The sequence below is a fragment of the Melanostigma gelatinosum genome, assembly GCF_949748355.1.
Source record: "Melanostigma gelatinosum genome assembly, chromosome: 5".
Lineage (NCBI taxonomy): Eukaryota > Metazoa > Chordata > Actinopteri > Perciformes > Zoarcidae > Melanostigma > Melanostigma gelatinosum.
The window spans coordinates 20,457,017-20,469,408 of NC_136638.1; the positions used below are offsets into that span (position 1 = coordinate 20,457,017).

Sequence of the window (12,392 nt, forward strand, 5' to 3'; positions counted from 1 at the left end):
TACAAATGTCCAGATTAAAAACAAAACAAAAAAAACAACATCAAAAATCACACAAAAGTTAATTTTACTTTATATATAATACCACAATATCAGTCATTTACCCACCCAATTAAATTATCAAACAAATATATATTTGATTGAAAATTGAGAAGTTGCAGTGCATCTCTCAACCTGATATAGCTGCTCAATAGAGACTGCATAGGAGTAACATTAGTGCGCAAGTCTGCTGTGAATGTGCAAAAGAGATGCAGATGCTCAGATGATGTTGTGGAGGAGAGCGACAGCCAGAGCAACGAGGGTCAGCGAGGAGGAACAGACAGATGCAGAAGATCCAGACTCCACGAAGGACTCTGTATGTTTGAGCATCCAGGCCTTCTCCTCTTGTAGTCCCTGTTTGTCCAGTTCAGGACCCACCAGCATCCGTATTGTCTTATAGTATTTATTCAGCCACTGAAGCTGCAGTGAGAAAAGACCACTCTCAATGACAGTCACAGGTGAGCCTAAATATGTACACTGATGGCATGTGAAAACAGGTATCAAGGAAAGAAGTAATCAGTGGATAACAGACAAAAATAAATCAAAAAACAACATTATACTGTATCTTCCTGGACTAAGGTTAAAAATGGTGTTCCACAGGGATAAATTCTTGGACCACTCTGTTCTGTTCTGCCACTTGGTCAATAGTTTAATCCTCAACAATGCATTCTATTATATTTTGTCATTGTTTAAATATAAAATCTTAATCTTAAAAGTATTTATCAACTATAGCTGTCGGGTAAATGTAGTGAACTGAAAAATACAATATATTCCTGTAGTGGAATAGAAGGATAAAGTAGCATAAAATGGAAGTACTCAAGTCAAGTTTAAGTACTTCAGATTTGACTAAAGTACAGTGATTGAAAAAATGTACTTAGTTACTTTCCACCACAGATTTTAAGTCTCCAGGTGATGTTCACAATAAAGAAACTGAAGTTGAGGAAATAACAGGAACTCAATTTGTGCAGCCAAAAAAACAACAGGTTTTTTTGTGCTTGTGTGAAAAGTTAATATTTTGTAAACTTGTTCTTTTCCGTACAATGATGCTACAAAGAAATCGTATGTGTAGTCTCACGATGAAAACAAAACAGTTGTTGATTTCACACGTGGTTTTGTTTTTACAAAGAATATTTTGATCTCTGAGCTGCGGAGAAGCTTCGACCTGAAGTGTAAAGAGGGGATTTTAAGAGGAAACCGCCACCCGTAAAACAGGAAAACGAAAGACTCGGTTGATGTCACTCTCTTATATAAAGAGGTATTTACAAATTAAATCAGGAAACTGATCATATCTTTTGGGAAGTAAACTTACATTAAAGCTCGTTAATGTGCACTTATTGAATGTGTTTAATGGTTTAGTACTCCCTTTTAAAAGAAATGATGGTGAAATTCCAGCTCATTTTGCAGTTGAATACAGTTACATACCTGCTCTGAGCTGAGGAGAGTGATGTCAATCAGTTTTCTGTCATATGGAACCAGCGACACAGTGTCAAAGGTCACATAGTTATGACCATACTAAGTGAAAAAAAGCACAGCCACAAATAAGTTATATTGAATTCATATCATTCATTAAAAGCAGGTAATTATTGACATGATTCTCGATGATCAACAAAGCTCTGTTTTCTAGCTACCTTTGTATGTACAGGTACGATCACAGCAACATCTTCAATCCGGATCCCAAAGTCATTCTCCTTGTAATATCCAGGTTCTAATGTAAAATCATTAGCCGTTTTTCTTTATTTGAACATTTGAGGGACGCTAAATGCAAAGTTACTTTCCTTTCAAATTATCAAAATGTTGTGGTATCTGCAGTGGACGTGGATTTATTTTGAGAAAGAATAAAATCTTACCGATAGACGTGAACATGCCAGTTCTGAAGGGAATGTTGTTGCTCTGAAATCCAACTGGCCCTGTAAAAATATTAAGACTTTACATCATTAAAATACAGATTACACCACGCAAAACCAAGTAAACACAAATCTTAAAAACATTTCATTGGTGTGAATTCATTTTTACACTTCCATTGTTAGCTGTGTCGCGAAAGTAACAAACTGGGGTGTTTTACTCTACAAAATATAAAGATATATAATGTATATATCACATACCAGACTTTGGACTGTCGATCAGACGAATCAAAACATTCAAATTCAGTCACTTTAGGAAACTGGTGGACATTTCTCACTATTTTCTGACATTTTATAGTTATTTGAGAGAAAGTGATCTGCAGATTAATCTACAGTGAAAGCGATAATTACTTGCAGCTCTACATCAGAGAATCAGATACCTCATTTGTCAGCTCCTTTCAGTGTATTTGGTCACACGAGATGCGATACATTGCAAAATGAAATATGTGCTCTGACATGCAAATTGCCAGCCAGTTCATCAAATGTATCCCTCCCACTTACGGTACAAGCAGCAGAGTAAGATGAAGTACAATTTGATGCAAAACAGCATAAACACCATCATAATAATGATGCTTTTAAAAATCACAGCGCATTGATATTCGCATTTGAACTCTGTTTTAGTAAGATATGCTTTCAAATGAGCTTTTTATTGATGGATGAAGATGTCACTACACTGGATACGTTTGTCAATTCCATACTGGGGTTGTAAACTTTGAAAACATGTGGAAAATAAAACGAGAGCATACACTCATGAACTCCAAAGTAGTTTCCAACACCGTGACCTGTGCCGTGGCCGTAGTTCAGGCCCACCTCCCACAATGCCCGGCGACCCAGCATCTCCAAGTTTACACCTGTTGATAAACAAAAGCCACACAGAGAGCTCAAATCAAACATCCTGCTGCAGATATATTTCTGTAATTCATCCACTTAAAACTGGTCAAAACTTGCTGATCAAAAAGTGGAGAAACAGGACTCCCTCGTGGTGAAACTAGAAAATGTTTCAGGGTGGAATCCTTGTAAATCTCATTTTAAACATGTATGAACGTTTTTCATTCCCACCTCGTGTCCCTGAGGGAAAGATGGTTCGAGATATCTCGATGTTTCCCATGAGCACTCGAGTGAAGGCCTCCTGTGAAGCCAGACAGCTGGTTAATGACAGGGAAAAGGTATCTGAAAGCAATATTTTGGATTATGGTTTGTGAAAGAACATTACAGCAAAGGTTTTTACAGCTAAAAAGTCAAATAACAACAGAGTTTGTTTGACTGATCGGCTGCAGTGTGTTTGGTTGGCAATCTCCTGTGTTCGAGAAAATATAAATGTACCTTCAAACATCACTTTCACCCTTTTGCTATGAGATGTAATGTATTACCTTTTGCATCGCTGTAGGGGCTCCCCAGTGAACTGTCCGAGTGATGTCAGTGGTGCCGTCTCTGATAGTAGTGAGAGACATGATGACTCATTTCAAATGCAAGTGATGTGATGTGAAACTGTAGAGCCTGTGAACAGAGTGTGTTTTTACTCACAGATACTGGCCGCCAGAGTCCACCAGGTACATCTCATTCACTGTCAACTTCCTGCTCGTTCCTTCTGTCGGGCTGCAAAGAACAGAAAAACAGGAAATAGTAGCAGCTCTGCAGATGATCGTTGTCGTGCATATAAAGGACCAAGACAGTGTTTTAAAGGTTTTACATCACTGCGGTCCATTTTCTAAACAATGTAGATTGATAGTGGAGAGCTCATAAAAAATGAGCAGTGAGCGAGAGATGGTGATGATACTTAACGGTTCGCAGAGGGACATTGCGATTATTATGGTGTAAAGTAAGTTTTACTGATTGTTCCAGGTACTGATACTCAAGTACTGTACTTTACCTGAGCATCATTGTTCAAATATTACCTTTCTATGCTACTTTATACCTCTACTCCACTACATTTCAGAGAGAAATATTGTAATGTTTACTCTGCTACACATTTAGTTACTACTTTTTATTAAGAAAAACACAAGATATCTTAATGTGATATGATGCAGTACTGTTCTACCAATCAGAATCAGCTTTAATGGGTAGACACTTACACTTTTTAGTTGCTCTCAATGTACATACGCAGAAATAGACATACTGTACTAAAAAACAGAACAAAGGCAAACAGACACGACTACTTATGTACAAATATAAATACATGTTATGTATACTTATATTTATATCCGTACATAAGTAGTTAATAATAGTAAAACAACAACACAACGAAACTGTAATGGAATGCAACAGAATCCAGTAGCCTAAAAAACATATGAACATAAAGACACAATAACTTACTTGCCAGTAAAATACTTTTGATACTTTAAATAGATTTTGCTGATACTTTTTACTGAAGTAACATTTTAAAATCAGGACTTTTACTTGTAATAAAGTACTTTTAGATTATGGTATTTCTACATTCACTTAAGAAAAGGATCTGAGTACTCCTCCCGAGGCCACCACAATGCCTCCTCTCAATCCTCTCTCCTCTCTCAATCAGTTTACAACTTATTGTATGCTTTGAAAAAGTTTCATCAATAACATAAGGAACCATGATCCAAAACCACCACTATGGTTTTATACACGTTTGGCATGAAAAAGAAAAGATCAGTGAGAAGAGGAAGAATATAAATAAATCTTACCTGTAATGCGCAAGTGCAGCATTGGGTCCACTTGCAGAGATCGTCTCAAAGCTTGGGCCCCTGCTGTCTTTCTGTTTGCTGTAATGATGTTTGTATTACCCGTGAAAGGCAACTTTGAAGTCAGTGTATTTATAACTGTTCTAATTATGAAATATGTTTTCATTCATATTGTGACTGAATTTAGCTTGTGTAGCACTACCTAGTTCAGCAAATACAATATCTCAGCTCTCCTCCATCTCGTTTGCACTCACCCGCGACACTTATTGACGTATTCTGCAGCAGTCAGCTCGGTCTCTTTCCCCTCTGGCACTGCCTTCTCCAGCCACATCAGCAGTTGGATGACCGCAACTGCATCCCTCACCTGCACAGAACCACAACGACACAATGACCAACCAGGAGAGTCTCTGCATCGATCACATCAGCCCGAATCATACGGACCGATGAGTCGCGTGATATGTTGCAAGGCTGTTCAGACATCTCCGGAGAGGATAATAAATGTATCAGGGTGTGTGTTCACTGAAGTGTTCCAGCTCTCGATGAAAACGATACATAAATGTCCCACCAGTCTGACAGTGAAGTCACATGTATGCAAGTAAAGACGGGACCTTTATGTGTGGAGGTGAGGTAGTGTGGCTGTGTGAAGATGACATACATGAGCATCCCTCAAGATTCGCTGCTCAGTCTCATCTTTCACCGCTTTCGTCGTTAACACAGGCGAGTAGGAGCTTGTCATTAGTTTCTCCTAAACGATGCAAAAAAACAATCACAATGACTACAACATATTTATACTTTAATACTATTTGTTTTAGCTTAGAGAGGTATTTCTGAGCTATTTCTTTGTGTGCATTCACATTCCACACACACATACATGGATTATTGCTATTATGAGGGAATACGTTGTTATTTAGTTATTACAAAGAAACTACACTTCAACCACACATTTCAACATTATTTTGGCCACTTGGGGGCAGCGAAATAAGCTGTAAACACAATACTGACATATTATCACCTTATAAAGTTTTGCAGGAAAACCTGTGACAGTTTACACAGTCAGCAGACACAAATTAACATTAGCATTCATATGTACACAGAGCAATTAATTCAAGGTAAATAACAATAAAACACGAAAAAAAGAACAAGCTTAGAGTACAGTAAATATTATAAAATAAAATATCTACGTACCTCTGGTGTAATGATCTCATAAAGTGCGTAGTTTGTGTACTCTGTGCCGATCCACACTTTAACCCCACTCTGTGCCACATACTTCTTCAGGTGATCTCGGACAGTGTCGTAGCTTTTCAGCTGCACACAAAGTGACCCGTTACAGGAGGCGTTCAGGTACACCCTCAATTCATCCGTCACTCTGTCCGTGTGGAGAAAGAGCCTGGGAGATGTGGATATACAAGAAACATGCTCTATGTCCTTATATACCTCGTATATGTGATGGGACAGAACAGAGACATAATGAAGACAATTTCAAAGGAATCACACATGTTCACACATGCAATCCCTGGAAAATGGATTTACCAGATCTCGTCCATTGTGAGCAGTGTGTAGGAGTAGAAGAAGGGATTGTACGGGATGTCGTTGCCGCGAAGATTGAACAGCCCTGGAAATCAAAAATATACAGCGTCACTGACTGTCAGCAGCGGCTCGCGCATTCATTTACATCATCTGCTTCCTCCACTTGATTGGAGACATGCTGTTTATATCTAATGTTTGTGTCTGATAGACGTGACTTCTTCTGTGTTCCTGTCATTGAACACAGACTTGCTAATCTTGAAATCAGAAGTCAGAGAATGTCTGAAACCCGTTAGTGGTGAACTGAACATCCAATATGCAAACAGTAAATCAAATCAGTTTAATAATATGATTACTGACGATAATAAAGGACCATAAGAAAGTGATGTTTGTTTCTGTCTTTTTGAATATCTTGTTAAAATGATAAGAGTATTGCCCATTTAAAAACATCTGTTGTCTGTTTCCAATATTTCTTTAATTTTGTGTTACATTTCCTGTCAGTCTGATTTTGTTTCATAATTCTTCACATCAGACTGCAACACCTCCGGCTATAGTTTGATCCTTAAAGCTGTGGTTGTATTTTTGCATTGTTTGTCTCCTGTCATTTTATTTTGATGCAAACTGTCATTTCAGATTACCTTAAAGCTAGCAAAACTCAGCACATATTTAGGGCCTGCAGCCACTAGGTGGCCTACAAAAAAAAGAAAATGAGCCATGTGGGTTTACTTTTCAGCAGTTTTGAATGTTTTGTGTGCTTTACTGTAAAACTGTATCCTGTTTTAACATTATCCATCTTATCATCTTATTTTCAAACCAATATTACTCTGATTGTTTTTGTTACATGGTTCAGGGTCTTCTTTTCATAATTGACAATTATGACAAAAAGTTTGTTTGTTTTATTAATACACATTTTCTTTGCATCTTGTGTGTTTGCACCTTCTCTTAAGGTTATATTGTATACATTTTGTTTAAAATCATCAGATATGATCTTATTTTTGTCATGTTTTAATAGTGGGATGTAGTTCTGCACATTTAAGTCAATTAAAAAAAGTTATCTTCAGGGAGAAGTCAAGTTCTGTTTCTGTGGTGAAGAGATACAACTGCGTGTTCAACTAGATGCTTTTATGAACTGTCTGCAATACATTCACATTATCAACGGCGTCGTTCAGTGAATTAAACTGTGGTTTGATATACATTTTTCTACAACAGCAACATGATTTATAGAAAGCTTCATGGAGTTAGAGTTACTTACAGGCTGTTTCATCCAGAGCTGACAGCAGAAGAGCTGTCGGTTCGTATGGATTGTCTCTTATCTGATTCCGTATGTGCTCCACTTTCATCTGCCAGGACCTTTCTGCAAACACACACATTTTGCTTCTATTTGCATCCACATGAAAATGTATTCCTTAAATAGACATTTAGTTATATTATGTATGTTCACCATAATCATATTAGACCGGCATTACATTTTCTGGCCACTAGGGCGCAGCGCAACAAGCTGAAAACACAACAATGACATATTATCTTATAAAGTTGATGTTGTGAACTTCAAAGCCAACAATTTTCTACAGGATTTACACATTCAGCAGACACAGAGTAACATTATCCTTCACTTGGAGTTGTGTTTGTGTCCAAAAATTGTCTCTCTTCTCAGCTCTCCTCAAACTTCAGAGGGACATATCCAACCACTGAGGTTCTAAATGTTGCACTATGTTCACCAGCTAGCCGCTAACTGAGCTGTTTGCCATGTGGTGGGCATGGCAGCATACAGAGGCCTGCTGCGGCTAAAAATGAGTTTGATGAGAGCGGTGGCAGTGAGGCCTGACAGAAAAGTTGCAGGCTCTAAATTCAAAACAATTAAGCTTCAAGATGCCAACAGGCCCTGAGAGGGTATCTGCAGCGAGCAACACCTTTTAAATTACACATTATCTAACCCATTGTGCCAATAAAAATATTGATTAGTGCAGCTCTAAGGATGGGAATAGTATTGCCTTCTGTTAATGTGCTGCTTCCTGTTATGTCCAGACACATATCCTTGATTTTTCAGTAACTTTTCTTTGACGTTCCTGTTAAAAACTGCTTATCTTGTTATGAACTCTAATGCCAAATATGAGAGCAAAATGTCATAACAAACTATAAGAAAGCATTTATAAAAGACTCAAACACAGACAGACACACACACACACACATACACACACACACACACACACACACACAGACCATTGTGTTTATGATGCTCTACATTTGTTCCACTTGTCGATTCTAATACCATAAAGACTAAAAGGTCTATGAGCGTCCAGACAACTTCCTTTTCCTGAGAATTTTCCACTCTCTCAAAGTTAGCACTTGATCTTTCAGCCAGCCATAAAAACATGAACAGGCTGTTTATGGGTGTGTTTGTGGAGCCGCTTATTGCCTTCTGTCCAGTTTACAGGTATTTATCAGCACAAAGATAAAGGGCACCACGCAGGCAGACCAGCAGACTGCAGAGTGTGTGTACAGCACAGACATAGAAGGAAACCCACGTATGACTCTGTCGGGCAGGCGGGTGAGGTTATCAGGAGGGACAGGCGGTCTTTCCTTCCACACTTCGTCAACCAGGTTAACAGGGACGGACTTGAGGCTACGATTGCTCGAGTCCAGATTGAGGCTGTAGTCCTTCTGTGTTTCTAATGGAGGAAATTGCAGATGATTACACACATCAATCAAAAGTAAACAGCCTGTGTGGCGTCTGGAGGCTCCATCAATCATTTTCCATCGACTTGGGCGAGCACTTTATTGCCGTTAACCTGGACTGACGAGAGAGATGAAGAGTAGCGACTCACCGAGGGAGAAGAGGAAGGAATCAAAGCCGATCTTGCCGCCTGGTGGGACCTCAGACATCAGCCACTCTGCTACACTGCTGATGGACACTGGGGGACATCACACATGACAGAATCAAGTTATTATTGACTTTAGAGGATCCATTTGACTTACCTGTGGTGAATATTGTGATACACCATAGAAATATAAAAAATGTTTTTTTTAGATGTGTATTAAATCAAATCAGCACAAGTTGCTTTGCAAAGAAATGTCAATTTAATTCTGTTTCAGATAACACATTCTCCACTAATACAAACCCTATAACCACTATGAACCTACACACGACCAGACAGCTCAGTGCTCGGCCTCAAACACATTTGTTTCCACTGAAGACAGCAGTATGTGTTGTGTTGTGGGGTTGAACTCTCTTTGCCACTGTACCAATCCTCGACTGACGACAGGTCATAAAAAGCTGCTCTCTACTACATTTTGTCCTTCACAAATGTCTAAACATCAGCATCATATGTCGGTGATAAAAGTGTTTTTGCAAGACAAAGCATGCAGTGACTTTTAGTTTGTTGGTGAGCTATTTCTATCATGTAATTCCTGTGATAACGGGTGCAGCATTTGTCAGGATGTTTTTAGTCTGATCATAAAGACCAAAAATATTTGATTGGTATCCATATGTCCTGCGTTGTCATAACAAGCAATCACAATGTGATCACCCTCCCCACCATCTTTTTCAAGCTCCCAGTTGCAATCCATCTGCCTCTCGGCTTGAACCCAGTAGCGGCTGTCTGTCCACAGAGCGGCCTTGGTCTGAGTAACTACGGCGGTGCCTGAGGAGAGACGGGACAGCAGCTGCGTTAGGTAGAGCTCAGCATCGACAGTAAATTACAAACGACTGTAAAAGTCAGAGTTGACTTGCAACAATGCGTGATTGGCCAGCTAATCTTGAAACATGTGAGCATGTGAAGAAGAAACACTGAGGAGATGGCAGCCTGGTGGAGGGTGATGGATGTATAATCAGGCCTGACATTGTCATTCCACTGTTGTACCTTCACATGAGATTGAAACACTTCGGTAACAACTGCTGAATCTAAATTTTGTCCGATTCCTAATGGAGGCCCAGAAAATGTGACTTTTCTTTCAAGAGTCTGGCAGAGGTTTGGCCTGGTGACAACAGCACTTTACCGAAATGTCATCTGTCCTCTTATCCTTTCATGCACGGAACAGCTGAGTACAGACATATCTATGATCATTAATTCTGTTCTTCATTACTGCGTGAAAATATACCTCATGATCTAATGGTGAAGTTACTCTGCGATGGAGAACGCAGATGAATGACAAGATGCAATCATGCAGCGAGTGAAAACGATGAAGCTAAATGAACGATGAGATGGCTGTGTGGTGAGGATGTGGGATGAAAGTAGAGAAGCTGCATGACCGCGGCATTCAGACGTGGGGAGTTGAGTCATGGAGGGGGAGGAGGACGACGACAAGGACGACGACAAGGACGATGAAGAACACGAAGAGGAGGAGGATGAGGCAGAGAAAAAAAGGAGGCAAAAAGGGATAGTACCTGCAGAGCCTGTAAAGCCGGTCATGAAGGCCATCCTGGCATCACGTGGTGCGATATACTCACTCTGACAGAGAAACAGAGGTTAGCATCACACACACACACACGCACACACGGTTTAAACCCAGATGAATTGATTATGACGGACAGCAGATGTACCAGGTGAGCGTCAGTGCCAGGGATAATGTAGGCAGAGATATTCAGGGGAAGCATTAGCTCTCGTAAGTCCTGCAGCCGTAGAGTGGTATTTACTGCTGTGCTGGGGAGGTACTGTAACACACACACACACACACACACACACACAGACAAAGGCAGGCAGAGAAATAAAAAGACTGTGAAAAGTCTTTAAAATGTAATTAAAACCTGCAGAACTGCTGATTCATCCCTTGCTGTATCTCCCACTGTAATCATTAACTGTAGTGCATGTGCAGTAATCATTAACTGTAACAAGATAAAACTTGTGCAACATGTTTCATGATGGGAAAATGCTCTGTGACTTCTTTGAGGTCAATTTTATGACATCATTTCTGTAATTTTTTTATTTTAATCACAGTGCTTCCATTGTCTTACCGGGGGTGACAGGGAGCAGTTCCTCTCAGTTTGCACGTATGCAACAGCACCAAAAGTGTTTCCTGCAATTAAAAAGCGCACAGTGAGAAAAAAAAGAAGACCTTGGAAAGTGACACAAAGTAGTGACCGAGCTGAGCTGTCGAAGCACATTTTCAGATAACCCTAGAGTGCTGCTCTTTTATTTATTTTGGTGATTTATCGTGTTGAATCTTTTCAGACACAGTGATTGTCAGAGTGGAGTCAATGCAATTTATCAATTTATAAGCACGCAAAAAACCCTTCTCAGTCAAAGTAAAGGACACAGGATAAGTTCAAACAAGGCAGCGGAGCAAAGAAATAATGATATCAATCATAATAACCACCTTGTCTAATGAGAGTAATGCGATCAATCAAGAGACTGCATTCTAATCACGTCCATGTTAAAAATGATTTGTCCAATCTGAAAAAAGGAAGATTATGAGACAGATCTGTGAGATCCTTTTTAGATGAAATTCTATGCAAAGAAATCCTGATGAGTAAACGAACAGGCACAAAAAGAGATGGCATGCAGATGGCAATTTCTTATGCCCCTTTTTGCAAGCTATTTTTAATACATGAACTCAAATCTGACATGTGATCCATTTTTTTTAAAGAGCAGCAAAGTATTCACACAGAGATCAGACACTTGACACTCACACTCCGACAGATCAGCGAGGACAAAGAGGAACTTTTTACCTGTTAGTGCTGCCAGAGACAGAGCCAACAACAACCAGCCACAGGAAGGCATCTTGGCACTACGAGCCCGTCACGAGCAGATCCAAAGACAGAGGCTACAAAGCAGGTGCTCCGATGTGTATGCAGCGTATGTGAGAAAGTGTGTGTGGGTGTCTGATGAGAGATTGTGTGTGGGTGCCTGCTTGTAAGTGCATGACTGTCGTCTCTCTTTCTCTCTCTCTCTCTTCCTATCTCTCCTCCTCCTCTGCCGCTATCGCCTCTCTCTGCGGCCCTTAGATAGAAATCATGTGCAGTGGCTTCGGGGATGGATCTTGGTGCTCAGAAACATTGCTTTCTGGCCTAAGATACAATGTGTGTGTGTCACATGACCTCCCACCTGATTTTTGTTCCCTCTGCATTTCATTGTGTCGCCCAATGTTTTTTTTATTGTGTTGTGATACAACTCAGCAGCTGTGGGTTGGGTATTCCCACATCTTCTGGAAATGTGTTTTTGATCAAATAAAAAGAGACTTCAGTCGTTTTTATCATGATTATTTACACCAATACGACAGGAGAGATGCTAATAGTGCATTCAAAAACATGGACAAGGCTGGTTTATATTCAGCACATAAG

At 39.7% G+C, this 12,392-nt stretch overlaps 1 protein-coding gene across 1 annotated transcript; it reads right to left on the reverse strand.

Annotated features, from left to right (window-relative positions):
* Positions 1 to 11,900, reverse strand: xpnpep2 (X-prolyl aminopeptidase (aminopeptidase P) 2, membrane-bound). Its single transcript, XM_079269292.1, has 21 exons — positions 11,781 to 11,900; positions 11,067 to 11,128; positions 10,656 to 10,766; positions 10,500 to 10,563; positions 9,652 to 9,756; positions 8,941 to 9,027; positions 8,641 to 8,784; positions 7,368 to 7,469; positions 6,122 to 6,203; positions 5,777 to 5,978; positions 5,247 to 5,336; positions 4,846 to 4,955; positions 4,595 to 4,672; positions 3,462 to 3,533; positions 3,308 to 3,368; positions 2,997 to 3,066; positions 2,684 to 2,788; positions 1,884 to 1,943; positions 1,665 to 1,741; positions 1,459 to 1,548; positions 1 to 456 (listed from the first exon to the last, which is right to left on the reverse strand). The coding sequence occupies exons 1-21, from the start codon at positions 11,830 to 11,832 to the stop codon at positions 256 to 258; spliced, it is 2,025 nt and encodes a 674-aa protein (XP_079125418.1). The 5' UTR covers positions 11,833 to 11,900; the 3' UTR covers positions 1 to 255.
* Positions 11,901 to 12,392: the final 492 nt, after the last annotated feature.

What these genes read in the sequence shown, in the direction of transcription:
- xpnpep2 (XM_079269292.1), bottom strand. Translation starts at nt 11,832, where the DNA reads ATGCCTTCCTGTGGCTGGTTGTTGTTGGCTCTGTCTCTGGCAGCACTA. An exon ending in TTCCTTCCTCTTCTCCCTCG is followed by an intron (nt 8,785 to 8,940) that starts GTGAGTCGCTAC and finishes TTCCTCCATTAG; the next exon opens with AAACACAGAAGGACTACAGC. An exon ending in TGGCATGTTCACGTCTATCG is followed by an intron (nt 1,742 to 1,883) that starts GTAAGATTTTAT and finishes ATTTTACATTAG; the next exon opens with AACCTGGATATTACAAGGAG.